Source organism: Sycon ciliatum, chromosome 1 (assembly GCF_964019385.1).
Source record: "Sycon ciliatum chromosome 1, ocSycCili1.1, whole genome shotgun sequence".
Classification (NCBI taxonomy): domain Eukaryota; kingdom Metazoa; phylum Porifera; class Calcarea; order Leucosolenida; family Sycettidae; genus Sycon; species Sycon ciliatum.
The window spans coordinates 21,598,888-21,626,401 of NC_088643.1; the positions used below are offsets into that span (position 1 = coordinate 21,598,888).

The 27,514-nt window shown below is 46.7% G+C and overlaps 1 protein-coding gene and 2 non-coding genes across 4 annotated transcripts in view; all 3 read right to left on the minus strand.

Moving 5' to 3' along the window:
• LOC135817989 (protein RRP5 homolog) overlaps nt 1-27,514 on the minus strand; it is a 58,933-nt gene that overhangs the window by 8,492 nt on the left and 22,927 nt on the right. The window contains exons 1-32 of one of the 2 annotated variants that reach the window (XM_065331306.1): nt 23,347-23,659; nt 20,661-20,846; nt 20,134-20,337; nt 18,915-19,094; nt 18,354-18,477; nt 17,964-18,073; nt 16,953-17,024; nt 16,641-16,754; nt 15,669-15,872; nt 15,342-15,409; nt 14,796-14,852; nt 14,336-14,396; nt 13,702-13,848; nt 13,340-13,545; nt 12,917-13,022; nt 11,921-11,968; nt 11,055-11,336; nt 10,050-10,214; nt 9,368-9,571; nt 8,887-9,183; nt 8,584-8,703; nt 8,123-8,193; nt 7,481-7,612; nt 7,089-7,185; nt 6,230-6,312; nt 4,560-4,619; nt 3,949-4,060; nt 3,368-3,451; nt 3,097-3,199; nt 2,379-2,553; nt 890-1,162; nt 133-246 (exon numbers count right to left, since the gene is read on the minus strand). In XM_065331306.1, coding sequence (XP_065187378.1) covers nt 133-246; nt 890-1,162; nt 2,379-2,553; nt 3,097-3,199; nt 3,368-3,451; nt 3,949-4,060; nt 4,560-4,619; nt 6,230-6,312; nt 7,089-7,185; nt 7,481-7,612; nt 8,123-8,193; nt 8,584-8,703; nt 8,887-9,183; nt 9,368-9,571; nt 10,050-10,214; nt 11,055-11,336; nt 11,921-11,968; nt 12,917-13,022; nt 13,340-13,545; nt 13,702-13,848; nt 14,336-14,396; nt 14,796-14,852; nt 15,342-15,409; nt 15,669-15,872; nt 16,641-16,754; nt 16,953-17,024; nt 17,964-18,073; nt 18,354-18,477; nt 18,915-19,094; nt 20,134-20,337; nt 20,661-20,846; nt 23,347-23,448 — 4,361 coding nt within the window. In that variant the 5' untranslated portion in view covers nt 23,449-23,659. Of the gene's footprint in view, nt 1-132; nt 247-889; nt 1,163-2,378; nt 2,554-3,096; nt 3,200-3,367; nt 3,452-3,948; nt 4,061-4,559; nt 4,620-6,229; nt 6,313-7,088; nt 7,186-7,480; nt 7,613-8,122; nt 8,194-8,583; nt 8,704-8,886; nt 9,184-9,367; nt 9,572-10,049; nt 10,215-11,054; nt 11,337-11,920; nt 11,969-12,916; nt 13,023-13,339; nt 13,546-13,701; nt 13,849-14,335; nt 14,397-14,795; nt 14,853-15,341; nt 15,410-15,668; nt 15,873-16,640; nt 16,755-16,952; nt 17,025-17,963; nt 18,074-18,353; nt 18,478-18,914; nt 19,095-20,133; nt 20,338-20,660; nt 20,847-23,346; nt 23,660-27,514 lie in introns of those variants that run through there. The other variant, XM_065331297.1, reaches the window with a different exon arrangement.
• On the minus strand, nt 18,736-18,807 carry Trnaq-uug (transfer RNA glutamine (anticodon UUG)). Its single transcript has one exon. It is a non-coding gene; the product is annotated as a tRNA-Gln (tRNA).
• Nucleotides 23,683-23,753, minus strand: Trnag-gcc (transfer RNA glycine (anticodon GCC)). Its single transcript has one exon. It is a non-coding gene; the product is annotated as a tRNA-Gly (tRNA).

The window sequence follows — 27,514 nt, forward strand, 5'->3', positions numbered from 1 at the left end:
CAGCAGCAGCAGCAGCAAGCAGAGGTAGGTACTAGTAGGTGCACCGCTATGTAAAATTAAAGCAGTCAATCATACTGGCTTATTCTCAAAGTATCAGTGCACACACACGCAGCACAAAGACGGATAACTTACGCCATGACCTTGGTCACCACCAGCTTTCCAACTGGATAAGCCTTCTTCCAATTCTTCACAAAGTTCTCTGACAAGTTAGTGATCTTGGCTCGGCCAACAATGTTTCGAGATAGCCTAAGAGACATACAGGGAAAGCGAAGAGTAAGAAGACGAGATGGAGCAGGATTCAACAAAGTCACGATTTAGACAAGTTCCGCTCAGTACAAGTACAGGGCTTGAAAGGCATGTCACGAATGGAAACAATGCGACTTGGGCCAAATTCATCCATGTTTCCGCAAGGCTTGCGTGGAGCCATGTTGGTACAGTAACGCAGCATGTGCATGTGTGTGTATTAGTGTATGCAGCAAGTGAGACCAACAGCAGCCTATGGCCCAGTCCAGACGTTGCTGGGTTAGCAAACGCTACCCAAGCATGTGCCCAATCATACAAATGCACAGCCAGAGCTTGTACCGTATTTCACCGAGTAAAAGTCACATCTTTTTACACTAGACTTTTTGGGCAGAGAGGTGACTTGCAATGGAGTGTGATGCCCTACTCACGTGAATTATATCGAAACAATACGGCTCAAACCCGAAAAATGGGGTGGGACTTATAACTGAGTATGTTACTACTTTTTCAAGTTTATGAATCTACCACTTTTAGCCCTATGGAGGTCAATCAAACACCACGTAAAGATACTTCTGTCTTCATCAATGAAAGCAGCACACATGCTTAAGTCAAGTAGCAAGGATTCGCTACCGAATTTCAAAAGATTTACCTCACAAAGAGACCTGCATTGTCAACAGCCGCCTTGACGTAGCCCCGTAGGATCTGGCCCTGCTTGATGTCAGCGATGGATTCGATCTCTGGGTCTCGCACGCTGGTGCCAGTGGCGGTGGCAGTAGCACCGGTGCCCGATTGCCCGTGCCGTTCCGCATCGGACGCGGTGTCCGGCATGGTACCGTTGTTGCTTGACGAAGATCCTGAGGTGCGTGATGGTCGCAGTGACACGTCCAGTTGGCCACTGCTTTGCTTTTCCAGAATATAACACCTACGTCACGACACCGAGAAATAACAATAAAAAGGGCTGGCCTACAAAACAACACATTCGACATATCTGACCTACGTAGCTGACCTGCCGTCTCTGACCTACAAAAACACCACATCTGATATACATGTATCTTCTACAATTTGATGGCACATTCGGCCAAGCTTCTGAGACCCGTGATTTCTGCAAAGATTCTGAAGTCTCTCAGGCGGCCAGTGTAGTGCTGGTAGGGAAAGTTAACATGCCATATCAGTAGATTGGCAAGTAATGCGCTAGCTCCTCCTCTGTATTAAATGGATACAGCTGCAAGTTTTCGAGCAACGTTTGTACCTGGCATGCTAGTACCACACATGGAGTTACAATATTGGCCATCCAAGCTCCGGTGCCGATTGCCCAACAAGTATTTACTATCAAGAGTCTCGGCAGAATATTTTAAATGCGACACACACACGCACGTACGCACGCACACACACACACACACACCTCACACACATGCCCATCGCAGAAGCGATGATAGCGAACAGCTATGTTAGACATAGCAACTTGTACTGGGATTACACCATTCAACAGCTTGCAAGGCTGATGAATTGACCGCCACTATTTTCTAGCCTGGTATCCGCCACACAGCTGATTGAAGTACACACACACACACACACACACACACACACACACACACACACTACTACTACTATGTACAACTGCCACAAAATGGCCACGTCGCTCCCAGAAGCGGGAGACAACAGCGAGAAAAAAGAAACAAGGAGAATAATTGAGGTGAAAGGGGACCGTTCTACACATAGCTAGTGTTTCTGTCTTCGGTGGCGGGTGAGGTCCTGCGGGCGGGAGAATCGTTCGTTACATAGGCTGCATTGAATGGGCAGATTAGTCCTCTGGTCCTTTCGCAGTCGTTTGCCTCGAGTACAATTATGGCGGTTAAAACCAGCCTGACTCTTCATGCAGCGATCACAGATCGAGCAATGGTGCTGGCAGCAGTCCAAATTCAGGCTGCATCTCGTTGAAACAGCTGGTATTTCGTCCGATGTCTGACGCTCCACACAACGATGAACTGCAAAACCGCCAGCGCTTTGAAACCAGCGGTCACAAACTCCACAGTGACGCACACACACACACACACACACACACACACACACACACACACACACACACACACACACACGCACACACAGAGTTCAAATGTGAAGTAGTATGCACTACTGACCTAGCGATCATATGGCATGGATAGTTGCTCAGCGGGTCCTCCTCGTAGCTGTCACTAATGTCGGTCAACGCGCAGCGTGCAAACGTCTTCACACCGGGTAGCTCCAGCAACAGGGCTTCGTCAGCGATGACCTTGGCAATGCGACAAGTGCGCACTTCACCGATACATACCTCAACTAAGCAAGCAAGACATAAGAGGCGGCAGAAAATTGGGCAGATTTAGGACATGGTACACACACACACACACACACACACACACACACACGCACACACACACACGTGTCTATATGAACAAAAATACTAAACGCTTTCCCTACAGCACAGTTCAAAAACATGGACACGTGAACCTGCACGAGCGTTCTGCACCGACTTCTAGTGTACTCCCCAACTGCAATTTGAATATGCACACTCACACCCCAAAACCTCACACTGCAGCACGCATACGCATGCTGTACAAGTGGAATCTAAAAACCGAAGGCCGCTGTTTCGAAAGTTGCAGAATTGTAAAGCAAAAAGACACACCCAGTGCCATTGAGAAATCCCAAAGACAAGAAGACAATGCTGAAAACTGCACGCCACTGTTACTGAAAGCCCCATAAATGCTAGCATTTGATGGAAGGAACATCTGCTGGCAGTAGCCGTCAGGTGAGAAGTGACATAACAGCGGAGTGCCAAAGACACAAGAGCACACGTGAATAAGCACCCGGGCCTGAACTAACCTGACTTAGCCAAGCGGAACAGGCGGTCGGCCTTGATGAACTTGGTCACAGTCGCAGTGACAGCACTGCCCGGCTGAAAGTACTTATCCGGATTAGCAGCAGCCTGGATACCAACACACAAGGACCAAGGAGTGGCAAATAGCAGAAATGGTCAGATTCACAGGCAACAACCAGAATGATAGCACAGGACACATATTTAAAAAGCAACAGTGCAACAAGAAAGACTAAACAGTGCACAAAGACGGTTGCACACACACACACACACACATACCTCCTTAGTGGTAGCGGCCTCCAACAGGGGCAGAGTGGCACGGACCGTGGGAGTAACGAGGAGATTCAGGTTGCTCTTCCAGACCTGGGCGAATGGAAGACGAAAAGGAGAGAACAAAGAGACTGCAGTTTATATACTCGTACAACCATAACAGCAATTGCATCAGCACTCGGGGTAAATGATGTCCTGAGGGAGGAGATTCCAGCCAGTTGTGAACATGGCATACAGAAAGAAGAGGATGACAGTCATCGTGACACCATCTTACACTGGGCCTTACAATGCCGACTCTGTACAGCACAACTGCGGCGACGACAGGTTTCTAAGCACACCACGTTGCACAGGACCGGCAGTTTGAATCTGGCACGCTGCAGACGTAGTACACCATATTCCCCCGATACACTGTGTGTTTACATGAATGCCAGCAAGTAGTATTGTATTAGAGCTCACAGCATTTTATTTATTTTATTCTTATTTTTTACTAGCAAACACAGCCCTACTAATAATCAGGGGAAGAGGACAACTGAACTGGCACAAGCACAGGGAGATAAGAGTAGGGCACAGAGGCAGATGATTACTCGTACCTCTTTGACAAAGGCAGTCACGCGTGATCCGGGTTTCAGCTCCTGGACAAGCTCCTCAGTTAAGTCCTTATCCTTCAGAGTTGCCTCGTCAAGAGAGTCATTCTCAACAACACTGGAAACAGAAAAAGACCGAAGGTTCGTCAATTAATTTAACAAGGAAACACTGGTTTGGTGTAAAAAAAACTTCTCGGATTGTCTGAAGCTACCGGCATTACTGACAAACAACACCGACGGGGGACAGATGAAAAAATGCCACGGTTTAAGTGAGACTCGGTTAGACTGAATTTTCCGCATTCGTAGGAATGCCATCACCCTCAAGGATCAAGGCGCAGATGCAGCCCCCAAAGCGGTGGGAGGCGAGTGGATGACACCCACTATCAGACTAAGAAAGTCAGAATTCCCTATGAAAACATAACAGAAGGATGGTATTTTTTACGATGCCAAAGCCTTAGACTGTCCTCTCCAACTAAGAAAGTGTGTCATTATATTATCGTCAGTCCTTTCTTTTGAGCATGCATACGCATGTGTGAAAGCTGAAAGTGTATCGCTTTCACCAGTACATGGGGTGAAAAAAGACAGCTAGCAGCAGCACATATGCATCCAACGCCTACCTCTCCTTGGCACTCAGCTCCGCCACTTCGTAGAAGTCGTGGTGACTGATTTCAAGATGTCTGCGCAGGGAAAGAAAACGACAGGATGCACAATACAATTCTAAATTCTAGAAATAAGGTGCCCTAAGGAAGAAAAACAGTATGCAGTCATACTTCAACTTGGACAACGACGTGAATTTGGTGAAGCACATAAAAGGAAATGCCACGACATGGGAATCACAATAGAGCACAGTGACAGGACAGCTTTTTTTACCAATTATTTTCGTCCCATACTGTAGTTGGTAGTACAGGTAGACTCCCTTTAATTCGAACCTCAAATTGCCAGGCCCTAACTTCCAATTATCCAGAACTTCTAATTATCCAAATGCAGCCCCATGCACTGATATGTATGTCAAAATGCTTGAAATCGCATGCTGAATATTTTTTGCACATTTTTATTTGCATCAACGAAACATAGGTGGTCGACTGGTCGTACCGGTCGTGTACAACGGATCATCAAAACACTGGATCGACACAAAAATCATTTTGACATCTTCATTTTCTAGTGAAGAAGTTGTCAGTCACTGCAGCTTTCCTGAAACAGTTTCAACGGAAAAGAACTGCGCTGCCTAATCTGCGTCATGAAAGGCCGTCGGACAGCAGCATGTCGTTCTGAAGAACGGAAGTGGAGCATAGGCATAGACAATATTTACGACAATAGTGTTTTTGTGCGCCAACATCTCCGCGCACGAGCTGGCGCGGCACGAAAGGCCATCGAGATCCGCGAAGAGAGTCAGCCACCTGGAAGACGTCGACTTCAACCAAACCTTTGCAATTTGCCTCGAACGGGCTTGAAAGAAATTTCGAGAGAAGGTGGGTTTCTCGAACGCTATAGTCGATCCTGCAGCGGACCATTGATCGATTTTTGAGCTACTCTTGGCTAGAGAAGGAGAAAAGAATGAACTTCGAAATACAAGGATAGCAACTCAATCTCACTTCGAAATAAGCGTTCAAAGGACATAGCAAATGTACTGTAAACAGCTCTTCTGTACGAAGACTGGGTTCGAATTATCCAACCGGCGCACTTTTCGTACTTCGAATTATGCATTCAATTTTGACTTGAAGTGACTTGCAGAAGATCGGTACGACGAAAAAGTTCGAATTACACGGAATGTTCGAATTATACCGTATTCGAATTAGAGGGAGTCTACCTGTACATGTGTTATGCAGAACTGGCAGCAACTCTGCTCATTGTGCCAATCTGGATGACCCTTCTAGGCCTGCTGCCGTACAGCTCCATTGCTCAATTTGTTGGACAGCACGAGCTCCGTTCCCTGTCCCGAGCAAAGCTTCAGCACATACGTCCTTGCCTCAAGCATTTGAACTGGTAGAGGCGGCCGGAGTTTCTAGGGGGAAGAACGAAGCCTGTGATAGACCGCCCTGTACCTGCACAGTTCTCGTCTTTCTGACACTTTGAGCGTGCATAGGTTGGTATCAGCACCACTAGTGATCCACTAACAATCATGGGGAGCTGCGCACTAACAGCCTCACCTAGGTATAAGGAGACACTCAGACTACTTCTGCTTTGTTAATTCTACATGAAACTCGACAAAATCAACCAAAACTCTCCCGAAATGAATTAATCTATCACCATTCGCCCATTTCTGTATGCCTGTATTCACACTACAAACCTGTTTGATTTGAGCTTGCGGAATCCAATCACGCGGCACTTGATTTCGTCGCCGTTGTGAACGTCAGCAAATGGCCACTTGCCCTGCATGGATTAAACAAAAGACAACACATAAAAGCTGAAAGGCCTGCGCACTAAAACGTAAACGTATACCGTGTTTTCCCGATTATAAGTCACATCCAAGTACATGTCACCGCCCATTTTCAGGTCTCTGTCGTATTATGTCTGTGTGCCCAGACGTGTGATGTCTCACTCAATTGTAAGTCACATCCCTACTTCAGCCGCGTGGTTTAGTGTGAAAACGTGAGATTGATATTCAGGGGAAATGGTACACATACTTCTCCGCAGCAGGATTAGCAGCAATGTGAGACCGACTTGACGTTCAAATGAATGAATTTTGAGTGCTGTCAAGAACTCTCCAACTGAGATGAACCCCAAACTTGCATCAAACTCATGCCTGCAAAGTACAAACTCTTCCATACAATCACATTGATCTTGCTCTTTTCCACACACACGGCCAGTAGGTGCAGTGTACGCTAAGGGACCAATAGTTCATCACAGACTACATCAGTACAAACAAAACAAACAGCGTCTCCTGGGGTCCTTTATGTGACAATAAGACAAAATCCATCTGTCTATTTCGTTTGTCAAGAATGCTCGAATATAAAGAAGTTGAGTTCGTTCACCCCTAAACCGGATTGAGCATAAGGAGAGTGGATGTTGCCACATCTATGTATGGAATGTGCATAGTGACGATGGAAAGTCACTCTCTGCTGGCATACTGGTCTTAACGGCAAGTTCGAATTGGGAGAGGGGCAATGGAGAAGCAAAAGATCAAGTGTATCTGGTTTCATGCTTACTGCGGCTGGCTTATCGGTGAACTGGGTCACGTGAACACGGCCTAGAAGCTTGCCTCCGATGCGCACGTTCAGCTGCAGGCCCTGCACAGACCTCACCCTGAAGCAGGTCATTCGACACAACAACACCAATAGTGTAGACGAAAGAAAGAGAAGCTTGAAGACTGGTTGAACCCAAGCAGACAGCCTCATGCACTTCAAGTTCAGATAGGCAGCCATGTTGGTTTTCAGGTGTCCTGCTCTTGCCAGAGCAGAGCAGTGAAGACCATCCGAATATGCACCAGTACATGAGCCAACACATGGCAGGCAAAACACATCAGAGAGAAAACAAGTCAGCTTGCATTGACATCAGACACGGAGCCAGGGAAATGGCTGCTATGGGCAAGTCGACTTACATGGCGGACACTACGTCTCCCACCGCGACCTTGGCATCACTGCTCCTGGGCGAGCCATCGCTGGTCTGCTTGGGTGGCCTAGGAAGGCGACCGAGGGAAACCAGAGCGAATGGGGAGCTGGCGGATGGCAGCCTAGAATACAACAAGAAAGAAATACATGTACACTGAAAAAGCAAGCCTTGCTATCCAAGCCCAGGCATCCAAACGAAGAAAAAAACACACACACACGTGTGCAGCTCTTCGGTTCATGACATACATAAAGTACAGCACAGATACAGTGCTCCTTATAGAAATCTGCTCTTGTGAGTAAGGTAACGCCGGGTGCTGTGCAGCCAGTAGCCCTGCAACCACTAGCAGGTGCACTGGTGCAAGAGTGCCAGCTTATCCATGAGGCTGAACTTTATTGACTCCCACAACGGTGAACCATACATGTATTTTACACCTGTAACATTATCGCATGTACCGTATATTCCGGGGTATTGGCAGGACATATAAACAAATACTGTTTGCCGGCCACAAGATGCACATAAGCTTATTTCAAGTTATTTGGCATAGCCTTGATTGAGATCACATGGAGAGGACATCACAATAGCAGATCTTCCAGAGGGGAATGAGTGGCGTGACACAGAGAAGTGAGCTCACCGGACAATCTCGGTCTTTAGCTTCTGACCTGGCGAGTAGCGCTTACTGGCAGGCCGATAGTCATTGAGATGCTAAACACCACAAAGAACAAGACACACCAGCAAATACAAAAGGTTAAAATCACAATGCGTTCAGGTACAAGGTAGCATAGATGTTGCCTTAGTCAGTCATCACAAATTCAGGGAAAGAAAGAAAGAAAGAGAGAGAGAGAGAGAGAGAGAGAGAGAGAGAGAGAGAGAGAGAGAGAGAGAGAGAGAGAGAGAGAGAGAGAGAAAGAGAGAGAGAGAGAGAGAGAGAGAGAGAGAGAGAGAGAGAGAGAGAGAGAGAGAGAGAGAGAGAGAAAGAGAAAGAGAGGGGAGGACCTCACCATATTTACTGTTGTTCCTTTCTTATCAAGCTTTACACGCACGCATGCACGCGCACCCACACACACCCACACCCACACCCACAAAACCACATACCTGATGAGCCAGTCCCAGAGCGACGGCCGAGCCAAACTGCGGCAAAGTCAGCACAACGCAGTCGGGCTTGATGAGCTGAACGATTCCTTCTGTGAATTCACCGACTTTAGAGGCCTTTACCTGTAAACAATTACGGCAAAACAAGCACCAAGAACAAAGATGAGGACTAGCACAGACATAGATAATGAAATTAAACAACAGCAGCAAGATCACAAGACCAGAGGATGTTAGAGGCCATGACATACTGTAGTACACTGTAGTACCCTCACAAAGCATGCCAACCAGAAGAAACCCCTGACTTACAGCAGACTGGGAGGGAGTGTCCTTGGCACTGCATTCAGAGTCTTTCCTCTTCTTTTCCTTCCTGGTTGTTGCGCTAGCCTCGGCGACTTCGGTAGCAGCTGACCAGACTTTGACGAGGTCTGCATCGAGGCTAACATACACGGTGGCGTTCTCGACGTCCTTGTCCAAGACAGCGGCGGTGACAATATCCCCAGCGGTGAGCGACTCAGCTTGTTCTGCAAGCGATGTTGGGGCAATGGCCGTTGCTCCCGAGCCGCACACCTTCAGAGAAGCGCCAAAAGGCTGACTACGGACATACTGTGCACGGAACACAACAAAAGAAGCCAGCATGCAGGAATAAGATGAACACAGCAGACGTGTACCTAGAGCTACACATCATGATGAGCAGTCTCTTCCTCCTCTTACGGAAGGATGAAGATGTCCATTCAACAATGAACATTAAATGGACATGCACGTGCTGTACGAATACACATAGCCATACCTCGCATTCTACAAGTGATCCGACTGCGATGTCATGAACAGCTTGGCGCTTGGCCGAAGACTGTGACAGGCACTGGTCTATGGCAGACTTCTCTCGCCAGAACTGCTCCAGCAGGGTTGGCAATGACGGGCCGGAGTGAGCACCAAGGTCGGACGGCTTCATTGACAGGATGAACCGCTGCTTCACCGTGTCAACCTCAGTCACCTGAACAGAAGGAAGGAACGGGCAAACAGAGGCTAAGTATTGCAGTACAGCAAATGACTGTTATTCCCGAAGCTACCAGTACGCTAAAGACGTTACGAAGTGCCTGGTCGGGCTGGAATGAACCAAGTGACTCATCGTGTGTGCAACTATGAGTAGAAGGTGACGTAGCAAGAGTGCAGAGGACTGGCGGCCGGTCATTTCCTATCTGTGTGGGACTGTGCGTGTTGGCGATGACCACATGTCACCATGCGACCGATCAGGTGAGTGACCAAGAGTTGTATTACACGTGTACGCAGTGCAGAAAGCATACAACATCTCGTACATGCAACACAACGAGAGCTGCCAGCTCAGGGCCCTCGCTATGCTTGGCCTTCACCGAGGTCATCATATGTGTTACTAGTATCAAAGCTGATATACACGCCTTTGCAATGCGGAGAGTGGGTACATGTTTAGGCAGCAAGTGGTCAAAGCAACTCACCTGTACTACGACGGTTTGACCAAGACTGTAGAGATCAGCTGGGTGAGTGACAAACTCATCGGCAACACTCTTCACCGGCACAAGGCCAACCAGCTGACTGGCGAGCTCCACGAAAACACCATAGGCCACGACTTGCCGAACAAAACCGACAAGGATCTGGCCAACCTGGCATGGGCCAACACAGCAAGATCATTGATTACTGTATTAAAGGGTTGAATCTCTAACGGGGCACAAAGCCTAACGTTTTTACGAGCAAAAATCCATTGTTAACTCAAGAAATGTTACTGGAGTGCCACTCTTTCTCGCTTCTGTACTGCGAGGCACCTCCTCCCGATCCCGTATATTGCCTCCTAAAACCTTTTCCAGCTGGCCTGCATGCACCCCATACTTTTGTTCCGTTGGCCTGGGTAGCTACTTGTGTGTCCATATTTGTCATAGCTACCCAGGCCCTTTCTCTCTCTCTCTCTCTCTCTCTCTCTCTCTCTCTCTCTCTCTCTCTCTCTCTCTCTCTCTCTCTCTCTCTCTCTCTCTCTCTCTCTCTCTCTCTCTCCCTCTCTCTCCCAATAAATGTCGTCGTCACCTACCTGTCCCTTGTTCCCGTTGTGCGTGGAATGATGAGTTTTCAACAGTACTACAGAAGTAAAAGACGGGTGTGTGAAGGCAGGGCCGTTAAACTTTGTGCCCGCCAAGTGGGGAAAATGGTCGTGTGACTACTTTGGCAGGAAATTTGCTCCGTGCAAACCTGGCGCAAAATACGCGAAGCACCGTCTCACACGATGTTTCGATTTCAACCCAGGTCAAGCGCACTGCATCATATAAACGCTCCAGTCTATCTGTGTGAATGGCGGGTTGAAACTCGATCCGGGTCAAACTCCACGATTGAAAACTTGCATGTTAACACAGTCATCCTGTTTTCAAATTCTATGAATGCATGTACCGCAGAAGAATTCATGGACTACAAGCAAGAGTGGAATATACGCCATCACAACTAGATCACGTTCATACCTTTAGGCTGGCGAGCGTAGGCAGAAACAGATCTTCACCTTCAGCTGGCACCAGGCTCGGCTTGCAGGACACCAGCAGTGGTCGGCAGCCAAGCACGGCGAGTCTCTCCAGCACAAACTCGGCCGCCTCGCCCTGGCTGCTGGCAATACAGCGCGCCAGTTGCTCGCAGTGCTGCGGAAAGTCGGACAGGTGCGACAGCGTCACTGTTACGGGCTTGTTGCTGGGTTGCAGCAGCACGTCAATACCTTTGTCATTCGTTGACGAGTACTTGGCGGGGAAGATCTACAACAAAATTAAAAAAACAACAATGGAATGAATTTGAATACTTCGCCGCAGCTGTATTTATGGTTGAATAACACGGTGGCAAGGACACACCTGGTGAAATAGTGGTACGCACACGCCTGCCCCCACAGGCACAAGCTCTCTAAGCTGCAATGTTACACTCTGGCACCGAGCTCTCCTTCTCACCACCATCACCATCAATTCGCGCATAGTGCCTAGTAACTGATATGGCGGGCGGGTACATTGGGGAGCATTTGGCACATACATGACCCAGCCACAGCTTGGCTTGATTGCGACGTACATTCCGTTCCCATTGGACTCGTTAGGCAATCTTGCTACCTGATGTAGACTCTACCAGCCCGCTATGTCAGATACCACTAGCCATGCACCGACCAGGCGCCGGGTGTGAACTGATGGCGGTGGTGATAAGACAGACTGAGAATATGTATCAAACACAATACAACCAGCAATGTTCCGGACACATTATAGCATGCTGCATCAATGCAACACAATATTATTCAGAGCGAGTGACCCCGAGGGGAATACCTGTGAAATTGGTACAAGCATAAACTATTAGTACTGACCTCTCCTGGAGATAGACCGGCGATTCCACTGGAAGCAGCTCCGTGAGCCTGCGGAAAGATCACATGACAGTTTACAAGGTCAAGTGTTGTTGATTTGGGTGCCTGTGCACACCAGCACAGCAGTACCTTGACAATACTACTAAAAGGTGTTTTATTGAACGCACAAAGCAATGACGATGTAAATGCAAGGAGGGCAAAGAATTCAAAAGGCGAACAGCAAAATTGAATGATAACTTGACAATACTTGCAGCAGCAAAGAAGCCAGTGTCATCAATACCCACCGGATGACAAAGGCAATCATTGTCGACAAAAGACCCGCATTATAGACTGCCAATTATTCAGGGCATGGCAATGAAGGCTCCGTGGGAGGTCACTACAGCATCAACTACTCTACTCTGCTCTGCATGATGGGCACCAGACCCCATCGGTAGCAAGCGCATTATACAAATGTAAACAATAGTATTTTTTTGTTTATTCTGACTATAGTCGCACTATAGTACTGTCTCTATGAGAGATAATGCTCTCAAATCTACGTTGTGAATTACACTCCGTATCACCTTGAATTGCTAAAACCAAGAGTACATAAAACCCAGAGTGTGCAGCTTGGGGCCTTTTCTGCTATGGGTGTCAGTCACGGCGGAATTCCGTGATTACATCATATTTGGCGCAGATCTGAGGCGGGAAATGGCGTAGTGCGTACAACTGAGCTGCAGTTGTGCAGAAAGAGACCTGCTTGTACGCACTGCATCACTAAAATGATGTAATCACAGAATTCCGCCGAGACAGCAACCCATCCGAGCTGCACGCTCTGGGTTTCATGTACTCTTGCTAAAACATTGCTAAAAAAGGGGGTGTGCATTATACTCCGGCAAATACGATAACTTCCATTTCCCTAATTGAAGAAGGGTACTAACAGCTGTGCTTTGAAGTCTCGAAAAATGTAGTGTCGTGCATAGTGGGTTTAAGGAGGAGAGTCTGCGGTTGCGACAAACCTACCTTGAGCGACAGCCGTAGTTTGCCATGGTCTACAGAGATGACTCTACACTGCAGCACTTGACCAACATAGTACATCTTGCCCAGGTCATCATCGAACGTAGACACACTATGCACAGAAGAGAGGTAAGGCCACAGCAAAAGATCAAACATGGAGGATACCATTTCATTACACCCTGAGATGCAACACAGGTCAAAGTACAAAAACGGAATTCGAGAAACGGGAATATTTCCTAGAATCCAATATCTAGGTATCAACAAAATGTATGGACCTCAGCAAACAGCTGTATAAGTACACACTAGTATCCAGTAGCCGTCCTCGCCTTATCACTGCCCTCACCGCCATACGCGTGCCCTCATCATCTCAACCTGGCTCTAGTCACCGCTCCCTCAACACTTGCAAGCATCCTATTGCCCCAGACTTACCTCAACTCTGTGCGATGCAGCAATCCTGTTGTCCCACCATAGAAGGCGACAATCAATCCGTAGTGGCGGATACCAGCCACAAAACCAGTGTAGTTGGAACCCACAAGTGCCTCGCTGATCTTGGAGAGGACAGGCAGCTCACTACGGACCATGGTCTTCTTCGCTGTGAGCAACAGGCGACGGCGTGCTGGAGTCACTTCGAGAATCTGCTCGCAGCAACACGCATATGATAACACACAATGCCTGTCCGGTCCATCATCCACATCGACAGCTACATTTCAAACCTCAAACGCCAACAGCACTCACTGCACAGTATGGACAAGAGACACATGCAGATAAACACATAGGCGCTTAGTACTCACCCTGCACGCCACCTTGCCGCCTTCACGGAATTTCTTGCCCGGCTTCTTCAGCGGGATATCGGCAAGATGCATGAGCGGAATGAAGCCGCGCAGATGGTCACTAACTGCCACCACCACACCGGATGTTTCAATAGAGATGACCTCCACCTGAGCAGGAAATGAATTAAGAACCCAAGGCAAAGAACTGGTAGAACAAAGCAGTACAAGTACAAGAGGAAGGCAACAGAAACTCCACGTCTGCAGCATCATCAGTACATGTACTGTTATCATACCACATGCACACACCTTCACCTGGTGGTGATCAGCCACCGAGGATGTCATTGGCATGTATGTTTATCATACCACATGCACACACCTTCACCTGGTGGTGATCAGCCACCGAGGATGTCATTGGCATGTATGTTTATCATACCACATGCACACACCTTCACCTGGTGGTGATCAGCCACCGAGGATGTCATTGGCATGTATGTTTATCATACCACATGCACGCACCTTCACCTGGTGGTGATCAGCCACCGAGGATGTCATTGGCATGTATGTTTATCATACCTAAACAGAGCCATTACAAAACAATGGAAACAGCTTTCCAACACTACATCCATTCTAAAAACTGGTACACAACGTTGCTCACCTTCATGGATGTACCGAGAACAACATCCTTCAAGCCAAGGAATGGCCGATCCAAAATTGACCTGTCATCAAAAACATCAAAAAGGATAAATAAAGCAAGGATTGCATTCAACCAAATAGGCAGATACAGCCTACTCAGCCAGTGTAACAAAGGCATCACCTGATGTGATGTGGGCAACAATGAGTCAGCTATCATCATGCACCAGTCCTGCTCCAAAAGGCCGGGGCAGGTTTGCTCGGATTCGGATCTGGATGTGACCTATCATTTCAAACTGAGTGGATCCTACGGGCCTGGGTCTGGATCCGGCTTAACAATCAGAGCCTAGTTGTTGTTTCGTCAGGTTGCCTTGCCTGTGTCAAGAACAGCTTTTCAGCCACACACATACACATACACACACATACACACGCACACACACGCACACAGACATGACTGCAAATAACAACAGTACACAACCACTTACTGCTGCATTGATGCCGATGCGAGGCCATCCAGCGAGTTGAATCCAAGAATACGACACCTACAATCGACAGTGGAATCAACCAGAATGTCACGAGTCGTACCAGCACTATCACCAGAAACATTATCCAGCGCTGCTCATGATTCACACCAAAATGATCACTACACTCCTTACCGGGCCCGTATCGCAACTGCAATAGCACACGCCAAGCACATCCTGAAGACCCGAGACTCTCTCTCTCTTTGTTTAAGGAGTTCACTGCCAACAGCCCCCAGAGAATTCCATTGGGCTCTTTTTTTATCATTCAATGTTTTCTCATTCCATGCATATAATATGGGCTTGGTTGAGTAAAGTCCATGCTACACACACACGCACGCACTCAAACCACATACAACCCATACAACTTGCCCACCGCACAGGTATAATTCTAATTGGAAACTCTACAACTACATGCACAAGAGGAAGATCAAGTTGCAGTCATGCAGCAAAGACGCCCAGCACATCAATCGGAGAAGAGCACAATGAGAACACACAGCACTGCAGACCTACTTGTGCACTGTGCCAGTCTTGTGGCGCTTGCCGATCTTCTCCAGGTGATCGTCAGACAAGTTCGAAATCTACCAGCATGCAGCACGAGATGACAAAGCACGCACGTGAGCGCGCGTGCACGTCCACACACACACACGCGCGCGCGCACACACACGCACATGCGCACACAATAAGAAGCTCATTACAAATCACTGAAGTAAAAACACCAACAGACATGACAGTTCTCCCATGTCTCTCCATGTCTGCATTCGCAGAGATCCGAAAGCAGTGAAGACAAGGACAGACAGAAGAGATCCGAAAGCAGTAGCGATGCCAAGTGACACTTACATGTACGAATCCATGCATGCCAGCGTCCGTCATCTTGATGACAACGCCGACATTCTCCTCCACGTGCTTCACAGCGGCCTCCTCTACAATGCCACCCAGTTGTAGGTCAGGAAACGTGTAGGCCTTGTTCTCCACAATGTGCTGTTGGGCTGAGAAACCAACCACTTTAGACGTTAGGTTGACGTGGATAATACGAGCTTTGATCTGCAAACAGAGATGAAGTGCAAACAGTACAGAGCCATCAGGCAGGCATGCAGGCAAGCAGATGACAGATACATAATAGGCAGATACTCAATCTCCGGAGAGCTAGCTGTTTCGATCTTGACAGATACAAGTGATATATACGGAGCTGGAGCACATGTATATAGACAGATAGGCCAATAGCAGAAGACAGATGCTGTAACGCTGTGCATAAAAAAGCAGGGCTTATGGCCACACGGCATTCGAACTGGAGGTGGAACAATTGATCATGAAACACTGCCCCTAGAAAAGAACAGACGCCCGACCACCATAACAGCGTTTTATCGCATATAAAGCACTACACTCAAACGTCTCTTATCCGGACGCCTCAGATACGGGCACGTCTCTCTACCGGGCACCTTCAGCTTGAGTTCCTATGGCAAAATGCTTCGAGTTTGGGGATTTTGAACCTATTTTCGTATGCACAATTGCATATTTGTCACTGCCAACTTGTGTAATCCACACATTTTCATCAATGGTTTATTTTTTATCCTGAGCATGTGCAATACGTGCCAAATAAACTTCATCAAAAACTGATATGGTACATGTTAGATGAGTTATCCTGAGATACGGGCAAATCTGAGATACGGGCAGTGCCCGGTCCCAAGGTGCCCGGATAAGAGACGTCCGAGTGTATTTTTTTTAGCAATGACCAAAGCCATTTTTCTAGGTAGACAGAGCAACGGATAGATGGATGGAGATGAGAGATAGGTGGGCAATGGGCATCCTTACCTTCTTGCTCGGCGGGAGCTGACTGGCGTTGAACAGCTGCTGCGGAAGATGGAACGTGCTGATCATGCCGGCAATACCGCTCAGGAAAGACATGGCAGCTCCGTTGGGCGCACGCTAAAAGCAGGGCAGGGTTCAAGGTACACATGCCGGTCACCGTTCATCTCACAATTTCAATCACCCTCCCAATGCGCTCACTTTGATAAACCTAGCACTATGCAAGCGAGAAACAGGACGTAGATTCACGGCTCAGCATTCGAATAGGACAGCTCATACCAGAGTACAGTGAAGAACAGTTACTGGCGATCTGCTTACCTGCAAAATCTTGCCACTGACCATCATACCGGGCGTGAGCTCAGTGAAGCGGGTCACACAGTCCGAATTCGCCTGTCAGGCCCAGGCACAGTACACACAGCGCAGCATGATTATATCATCTCAAATTCTCAATGACTCGGTAAAAACATTCTTCCTGAGGCCACCCTACTTGCAACCTTCTCAGGGTCGAAACTTAATGCAGCCCTCCGCAACGTTATCAATCCAACGTACTTGTTGGATTGATAGGTGGCTGAAATCTTGTCACAGGGCAACTGTACTTTAAAAGTAAAAATAAATACGAGTCTAGACAGAGAAGGTAGCACCAAGAAAGTACGATATAGGGCTCCGAAGTGATGACGCGACACATTCCCGACAGCGCATGCCAACGGCAGCTCTGAGTACAAATCTTAGCGTCCCTTTGCTCGGCACTGTGCTTGCAATAGGGCTTGAAAGTGCTACGTCACAGCATAGCAACAATTTCAAAAATTCAAAAATTGGATCCACTTGGATCCAGTTTTTATATGGATCCAAGCACATTTCAAGCCGTCTTACTCACAGCAAGGTGATGTAACCAGTGAAACTGACTGATTTGGCTACTGGGGGCGGGGTTACAACTGGTGGCGAAGTAAAAGTCACCCCTGCATACGACATGAGTGGGTTGCTATGCACCCACATACTGAGGCAATAGCAAAGTCACACCTTAGTGGATCCAAAATAGAAATCTGATGTCAACTTACTACTCCCTGGCCGTTTTTGACGTCATCACTTTCAAGCCCTATAATCTGCTGATTTTAGTATGGCGGGAATCATGGGGTGTTTCGCTGCAAAAAAATACATGCTGGGGGACGCTTTGGTTGTGAGCTTGTTGCACCCAGTTACCACGCAGTCGTCAATAAACTGACGTTACGCTTCGCAGCCCTATTCCGGTAGTGTGTACGTTTTTTTAAACGTAACAGCTTGACGGAAACGCTGTCAGAACTATTTCAAACTCTGGGTAAAAATAACGCTTACCACAGCCTCAGCGACTTCGGTTGGGTTGATAGTGACAGGAACCACACGCGTATCAGCGTCACACTCAAGCACAAGGCAGCGGACAGGCTGCCCAAGTACCAGGGGACGGTCTGCAGTAGAAAACGGAGAGGGGCAGAGGGTCATACGTACTGTCAAGATGAAAATCCAAAGTCCCAAACACTCATACAACTCTGCCGTCTCTCCACAGATAATTAAACTTCAACAGGACAAAGCTACGCTGAAGTAGGCGAGGAATACAAAAAGCTGCAAATGTTATTCATTATCTCCGAGATACTGAACTAGAAACGGGGACATCAAATGGGTGCATTACAAACCATGTGGACGTACAACCTTGTCTTCAAACACCGGCATTGACACACACTCACTTACCACCATTGTGTAGCTTGCTATAGGTCTTGGCTCGGCGATTGTGCAGGAAAGCAGTGCGCCTCTTCAGGCCAAACTCGATAAGATAGCCATGCTCCTCAATACTGGAAACGTGACCTTGCACAGTCTACAACACAGCACAAACACCGAGGTTAGTGCATTCAGACATACGAGCTAGGATCAGCCACACGCAAATCAGTGTAGCAGAAGACCAATCATGGCCAGAGGGCTGAATTTATGATGCCCACCGGCAGCAATTCCCCTTCTGTTCAGAAAAAAGTAATCATAAAAAAGGAAACGGGGGTAGAGGAATAGCCAGAAAAATGTGATTCGTTATGGACAGAGCTGGAACTATGAAAAATGAAACAAAACAAAATTTAAAAAAAGGTTCTACCGAGATTTGAACTCGGATCGCTGGATTCAAAGTCCAGAGTGCTAACCATTACACCATAGAACCCTGACAGTGACCTGTCTGATCGAATAGGTATAACACACACTCTCCTTACAGCGGCACTCCGAGGAATAGAAAACGAGCCCAATGCAAATAAAAGCAATCCTACTTACCACACCCGGGCGAAGAGCATCTGAGCTAAGCGACTGATTGATTTCTGCCGAATGCAGAGAAAGACGAATACGCCTCTTCTTTACATCCTTTGTACTATGTGTCTCCTTGATTATGCAGGTCAACAGCTGGCCAACGTGAAACATAGAGTTGAGAGCAGGAGCATCCGAGTCCGGCGTCTCCTGAAACAAGACAATGGTTAAGGAACACCTCTCTTTCAGCCTTTCTTGAGAAGAGAATATGATATTAAAACTAAAAACAAAGGCAGGGTGCAACAAACAGCAGCATGTGAAGTGCAATCTTGCACAGGTCGCCAGGGAAACATTGGCAAGATAAGCAAGCAACGTGTCATAAGGAAACTAAGTATTTCGAATGACAATATCGTATGCAATTGTATTGAACAATAACCCAGTACGTGTGATGCTATTCAAAGCACCCTGGACATAGGGCTTCGAAGTGGTAACTTGACAACGCATGGCAACGAAATTTCTGGGTACAAACAAACATTAGCGGTCCCTTGCTCTTCACTGTTTTTGCAGTATTGTGCAGGTTTCTGATGGTGGGAATCAATGGTTTGCTTGAATAAAGAGCTTTTCTGGGTGCTTCTTGTTGATAGTTAGAGGTTTGCAAGGCTGATGGAGCTATGACTGGTCTTCCCGGTATTTCGAAGGTGAAACAAAGGGTCTGCAACGAGCTGGCAAAAATATTTCAGAGTTCTGATCAGAGTTCAATTCTCGCTTGCTTCAGCATCTTTCCGCCTCGTAAAGAGAGCAAATTCAGATGTCCGAAGTCACGAGAAAGGATACAGCGCAATTACCTCTCACAGTCAGCGAAAGAAAACTTTACCTGCATGCACGACGTACTCCATGCTCCTCGGGAAATGCAATAAAAAGTGCTGGATTCGCACCCCGATTTGTAATTTTAATTTCATGGAAGTCACTGCTCTACTCTGCCCTGCAGAAAGGAGGACAAAGCCAGCAGACTCGTGTCCCGGAAGGACAATAAACGGGTATCCGGGTACTTCGTGTGAGGTATCTACTCTAATCTGCACAAGCCATGATGTAAATTTGAAACTTGCAGTGCAAAATACCACGTGCTGGGGGACACGATGGTTGTTTGTACCCAGTTCCTACGAAGTTGTCAAGGACCTGACGTCAGACTTTGAAGCCCTATTGGAGGGCTTGGCGACAAACAAACAATACAACGGCCAGCCAAACTCACCTCGTCGTCTTCACTGTCTGACGCATCGCCTTTGGCGGCTTCAATTTCTGCCGCCTCTGCAGCGCGTAGGAGCGCTTCTGTGTACTGAGGTGAGACGTCCGTGGGGCGTACGTAGCCCGACAAGCCATGCGGCAGGCTGACAATCAGCTCAAAGTCAGTAATCTCATTGACAGCACCGAGCATCAGCATTCCAACAGAGAGTTTCTGAAAAGCAAACGGTCCACACGTGTATATTCAATTCGGGTCGTCAAATCATCAAATCTACATGTATGGAGCTAATCAACACATTTTTAGCACACATAATGTTGGACTATGCCGTGATCTGGAGAAAAGGATACCCTTGATCAATACACACAACATGTGACAAAAAAAGATAAGCCATGACAAAATTCACAGGGCAGTTGCAACAGTCGCAATCACTGATCGCAACCCAGTGGGTCCACCTGGGGAATACAAGCCATGCTGCTCATTACACAAACAGAACGCACCATACGCACAGTATATTAGTGCAGAGATGTTAGAATTACCTTGAACGAGAGCACATCCACGGAGAACTTCCTCTTTTCTGCAGCAGCCTCTGCGTCCTTCTCCTTGACACCAGGAGCCTGGACATCTCTCTTCCGTTTTTTCGGCCTGGGCTTCTTTGCGACCTCTGCAGCTTCCAGCTCTTCAGCATACTTGTCAGCCTTTCCATCTGGCTTCTCATCGGTGGACTGAAAAAAACAATATTGGATGATATAACGTTATAGTTCAACAGTGCCTGGAAGCTAAATATATTGAATGATAGAAATTCCTCTTCATTTCTTAAAATATGTACATAACATTGCCTGTGCTTCCACATTCATCTACCACAACCAATGTAGAAGCATGTCACCAGCCAGGGACGCATGGCAGGTGAAACTAAACTACTTTCTGTGCAAGCAGCACAGTGAATGTATCAGTACTGCAATGAAGGCTAACCCTTTCACAGTCTCACATCATAAAATCCAGCATCGGGTGATCGATTTTTCAACTCTCGTAGATCAGTCAATTCTGGCAAAACTCAAACATCTAGAAAAAAACTCCAGGCTATCCGTAGGTAAGAACAATCACAGAAACAATACCAAGTAGAATGGCTGCATTACGATCTGCATCATGGCTCATTTGCAATTTTAAGTGGCGGGCAGCGCATCTTGAGGACGGGGTTCCCCTTTGCACTTGACTGTTACCATACAGACACTGATTCAAATGAGAGCATGGACTCGCAGGACTCCTCACAAAATAGTTGAGCTCAATGTGAGCAAGGAGAGACATGGCTGTTGAATCTTGTTTTTCTGTCGTGAATCAAGCATTGGGAGGATTTCGCTGGGCTGCAGCGCTGGACCCATGGCACGCTGGGCGTCGAATTGTCGCTGGGTGTGTTGCTTGTGTCCAAAGCTTTCCAGAGAGCCAAAGATCATGAAATTCTGCCACGGGAAGCTGAACTTATGGATGAATCAAGGTACATGTACAAATTCGTTGAATTTTGTAAATAGCCTCATTTTGAACACTACTGATTACAATGTACTGTAAGAACAGTAATGTTAACGAACATTTAATTCTAACGAGTTGACGAATTTTGAAAAAATCGTTAACATAAAGTCGTTATGTGCAAAACGATACGTACATGTACAGCCATTTTCCGGTTTTGAGACAGAATTCGTTAGAATTTCACCTCGTTAACCCACAAAAATCCGAAGATCGTTAGCTTTAATTGATGTTAGAATATCTGGTCTTACAGTGCTGGATTTGGAGACTGTGAAAGGGTAAGCCACGATTCATCGTAGGAATAGAACAATACCTCAGATCCATAAAACTACCGTATTTTCCCCGAATATAAGTCGCACCTTTTTACAATAAAATTCAAGGGCAAAAAAGGGGGTGCGACTTACAATCGAGCATGACTTACTACTGACGTGAATTTATCGAAATGATACGGCCCAACACTGAAAATGGGGGTGTGAATTATAATCGAGCGCGACGCGTTCGAATTGTCACTCTTTGACTTTTCGAGGAGTTTCGTTTTTCTGAAGAGGTGGCCTTATTGGCCTCTTCAGAAAAAAACGAAACTCCTCAAAACTCCACAACCTCATCCGATGGGAGAGGTGGATTAGTTCCGAAGAGTTTGGAATAGCTACGTCACGTAGTACGTGGAGATGGTCGATCTGATCAGACGTCATCAGCGCCATGACAATTCCACTGAAAAACTCTAAAAAACCGTTCTAATGGGACACTTCAACTAATCTCTTTTAAAAATTTGTTTGAACAGTTGATGAAGACAATTCGAACGCCCCCTTAGTGTACTGATGGGTCGTCGCAAAAGTTTTTTTGTCGTACCGAACATCGTTCATTTCGTACTCAGACGCCTCCCCTCCCTCTGAAACGAAAACAGCTTGCTATGCTGGACGACGAAAATCGCATGCATGTACACAACATAGGTACAGTGTCGGTCAACGTGCGATTTTGGCACTGCAAAAAAACTCTTCCATGTATCGTGTTATGATCACTAAACGTACATGTGGTAACTAACTTGAATGAGCATTATATTTATTCGATTAAAGAAATTCACCTTTCCCAAGTACATGTACCGGTATCAAAATGAAACATGACTTTATGCCCAATACTAGTATTTTTTATTAGAAATTAAAAACATTTATCAAGAATCAAACCTACTGTATTACTCTTCATTCATATACGGTCTATACAGTACCGTAAAAGCCCCTGTATACGCCCACCCTCCGTGTACACGCCCAGTCAGGGGAAGTCAACATTTTTGTGTCAAAATAGCGCCCATGCCCATGGCCCATGTATACGCTCAGCAATGCCCGTACATGTACAGGTACCGATCCCCAATACTTACTGCTATGTTGATGAATGTGTTTCAGGATCGCTTTTCCAAACCAAAACACTGTTTCTGGTTCATTGAAGTGGGGATACTGTATTTATAGTGTGCATGCTGAATTGCTCAGATAACAAATGAATACAGTTTCGAGTCGTATTGAGCCAGGGGAGAATTTCAACATTTGTATTCCAAATATACGCCCGGTTCCAAAATTACGCCCGTGCCCTTGTATACGCCCAGGAAATCGAGGCTGCTATTGAAGTATTCTATACGCCCGGGGCATATACACAAGCTTTTGGTATATTATATAATCAAGTCAAGTGCTACAAATCAGTATCATGTTCCCCACTCACCTCACGAAAGAGGACATCACTTTTCGCCTGGCGAGCGATTTCTCGCCTCTCCAATTGAGAAATTGTGGCTTGTCCGCCACGAGGGAAATCTTCCCCGTCCATGACAGGGTTGGAATCTTTCTCAATATAACGAGCTGATAACACGTTGACTACAGACTCCAAAAATTTAGCAGCAATAGCAGCATTGCCCACAAGAGTGAATTGATGAAGTAAAAGTGTGCTGAGAATCGACTACATTTTGCAAGTCCGTTTTTCAGTAAAAAAAAGTGAATGTTTCTCCGGCGCCATATTGTTTCCATGACACTGCACTGCAAAACAATACGAGACAGAAAAAAATGCATTGGCCGGGAATCGAACCCGGGCCCCCCGCGTGGCAGGCGAGGATTCTACCACTGAACCACCAATGCTTGGACAAAGTACATGGGTCAAAACCAGCTGCATAATGATCACAAAGAAGTGCTCACTCCGATGTTGACCATGGTTGTCTGTCCACATCATCATTCTTCATGCTGACATGCATGATCTCCACGCAGGCCTAGCGCCTGCAGGTAAGGAGCGTGTTCACAACTGGCGCATGTACGCGTGAAACCACGCGTTTGTGCGTATTTTTGCTGGCTTTTGGGGCGCCCTGCGTACGGAAACGCGCCGAAATAAAAAATGGAAATATTTAATTCCAACATGTTGGAATTTTCAGCACGTATCAGGCGCGTACATGCCAGTCACTTTGACTGGCGGGGTCAAAAAATTAGTACTCGAAGGTGTCGCACGCGCTAAATACGACTGGGATACATGTAGCTGTTTTTTTGTGAAAGCTTGAGCGCGCGTTTGGGCAAGCATGAACTGGAAGCGTACCGCGTCCACGCGCCAGTTGGGAACACAGCTTTACAGTGATAATGCGGAGCACTTCTTCTGTGATGGTATGGAGCAATTTTCTTTAGGCCTTGGCAGTTGGCACCATGTACCGATGGTCCATGTCCATGATGTACCAGGGAGCCTACTAAAAAAAACCGGCTATGTTTTCGATAACAGGGACAGCCTCATGTTCATCGTGACAAGGCGAGGACGCACAGTGTTCCTGACTACAACCAAAACCGGGTTGGCAGAGCTAGAGTCCTGGTCTTGCGACCATTTGAACCGTATCGGGGGAAATAAAGGAAATTATGACCAAGTTCTGTATGTCAAATCGCTGTATTCGCATCATCAACAAAGACCAACAGCAACAACGAGAACAACAATAAGGAGAACAACAACAACAACAACAACAACAACAACAACAACAACAACAACAACAACAACAACAACAACAACAACAACAACAACAACAACAACAACAACAACAACAGCAGCAGCAGCAGCAGCAGCAGCAGCAGCAGCAGCAGCAGCAGCAGCAGCAGCAGCAGCAGCAGCAGCTGCAGCAGCAACAACAACCAATTTCTGTTCAATACACATAACATAACATGTTGTAACGGACACCAACGTGCAGACGGGGTGTTCCAAAGTGGTGAAGGCCTGCCCATGGCCCGTCGGAACATCACCGGCAACCTCGTCGGCAGCGAGCACCTTCTCACAACAGCTGTCATGGTGATGACGGTAACTGTTACGCGGCTGACGAGCTGAGAGAAGGACGCCATGGCATGATGGGCAGAAATTGGAAGCGGAAAACTACTTGAACAAACCGAAGACAAAAAGAGAAAAAAAAGAAAGAAAATGAGAAAGTACAGAGAAAGACAAAAATTAACGACAATACAATCACTAAAAAATAGGGGTGAAACGGTTCGGGTAAGGAACCGGTTTTGGAACCGCCAGCTGAAAAGAATCGGGTACCCGTTCCGTCAAATTTCGAACCGAAACTCGAAAAATCTCGTTCTCTTACAAATGCATGTCACGTCTACTCAATATTTTACCTTACGATCACCGCTCTTCCAAGGACCAAAGGGTTCTCCTGGTCATTATCTTCTTCGCACATGGACTCTCCGATGTCTCGCTCTTGTTCGTAAACATGTTTTCAAAAAAATTTATTGTCACGGACACATTTTGTCGGTCTGGAGAAAAGAGTACATGGAACCGATACCCGAACCGTGGAAAACTATGCTGGTGTTAGGGTTAGGCCTAGCCCAAATTTGCTCGGGGCGCTTCGATATTTTGCCGGCAAATTTTGCTCGATGACTTTCCATATTTTGCTAGGCATTGCCTTTCGTTTCCGATATTTTGCTCCATTTTGCTCCTGCTTTGTGGCAAAAATGGCTTCGAATGAACCGTCTACTTCGGTAAAAGTGGATGGTGACTCTGATGAGGAAAGCAAAACTTATAATGGTGTCAGTATTACGGATTTGGTAGCATGATTTCAAATTTATGTGCCACTGACAACCTGCACGAGCTATTTCAGCACGACGTTGGCCCAATGAAACCAAAGAAATATGAATAAAATTGCCAAAACACACCCGGATCCTCTGTAAATTCGATATTTTGCTCGGAATTTGCCAGCAATTTCTTTTCGTTGGAAAATTCGACGATATTTTGCTGGAAGAATTGCCGGCAAATTTGGGCTAGGCCTAGTTAGGGTACCCGAAAATGAAAAACATGGAACCGTTTCACCCCTACTAAAAAAGCATTGACATACATGTATCCAAAAACAACAGCAACACAACACCACCACCACCAACAACACAATATCAGCAACAACAAAAAATCCCCAAAGCCAACCACCACCCCCTAGAATAAAGTGGGTCTGAACCGGGGTTTTCCCCCATACGTCTGACACGGTTCAAATGGTCGCAAGACCGGGACTCTGCCAACCAGATTATGGTTGTAGTCAGGAGCACCGTGGGTCCTCGCCTTATAACATGCTGTCGAAATAGAAAACATGTCAAGCAAGCTTCTAAGTTCAAGCAAGGCTTCTATATAAAAAAACACTTGTAGTAGACCCAGGTGCTCAAAGTCCGGACACGTATCCTAACTAATTCCTAAGTCTGTACACCCATAATTTCATGTTCTGTTATTGTATTCGACTCGAGATGGAATGTCAAACTCGATCTGCGTCAGCAATACACACCTGGGTTCTAGCCAGGTCAAAATACTAGGGTGGGGGGGGGGGGGGGGCAGGGAAAGCAGTTACCCCGTAACCCATTTTTCCATTTTCAAAACAACTTCTTGCAATGCGAAATGCAACGTACGGGGCAAACACCGGACTTCACCCCAGACAAATGTGCCTTTATGAACTCTCGTACTGACTATCGACTGCATAAAATGAGTAGGGGCGCTCCTTCCCCTTGGCTAGAACCCTGCACACTAATGACTATGTTCAATGAAAACTGTCTCAACTGACCAAGAAGATGCGTCTCAAGGCGGACTGTAAATACTGAAGTAAACAGTGATACGCGTATACATTGTGTCACGCACACTCAATAATAGTGATTATATAAACAGTCATTTATTATGCCTCTTTTGAATGCATTCAGGGAACACATTGCAGCGCTGCATGTACTATGTATGATACCTAAGTAAAGCTAGTCACAACCCCACTTTCAGCCCTCAGTCCTACCGCTTCAATGTGTTCACTCGAGTACTGAAGTAGCAACTAGTAAGCCGCACTTCGATCACAAGTAGCTTTATGTTCGGGGAAATGCGGGGTTCATTAAATGATTACTTAGACATTGCTATTGTGGAACACATGGCAGTACAAGATGCAACGCTCATCTCTATTTTCAGCTTGAAAACGTATTACACGGGTATACAGTCTGTATCGGCTATAGAGTGACCGGATAAAAGAATATATCGGCTACAGTGATATTGGTACGAAATATCAAAAGCAAAACGTATTTTATCCAGTAAAAATATCAATATAACCAATATTATCGGATGTACAGTAATCAAGAGTCCATAAACAAGAGTATGCAACCGTGATCTCTTTTCTATGGGCCAGATGCGCGGCGCGCTGCCTTCATTACATCATTCAGCTGCAGTCCGCGCACTGCGTAAAATCAAACACCGCACTTTCCCTCTGGTTTGAAATGAACTTTCGTACGCAACTGGAGTTCACGCGTCAGACTTCAGAGATTGCGTAGGTACTGGAAGGAATCGAGCAAAAATGGATGGGCTCGTACGAGAAATTGTGAGTTTGAATGCATGCTTTCAGAGCGTGATGAAGGCAAGTTACGTAATGAAGGCA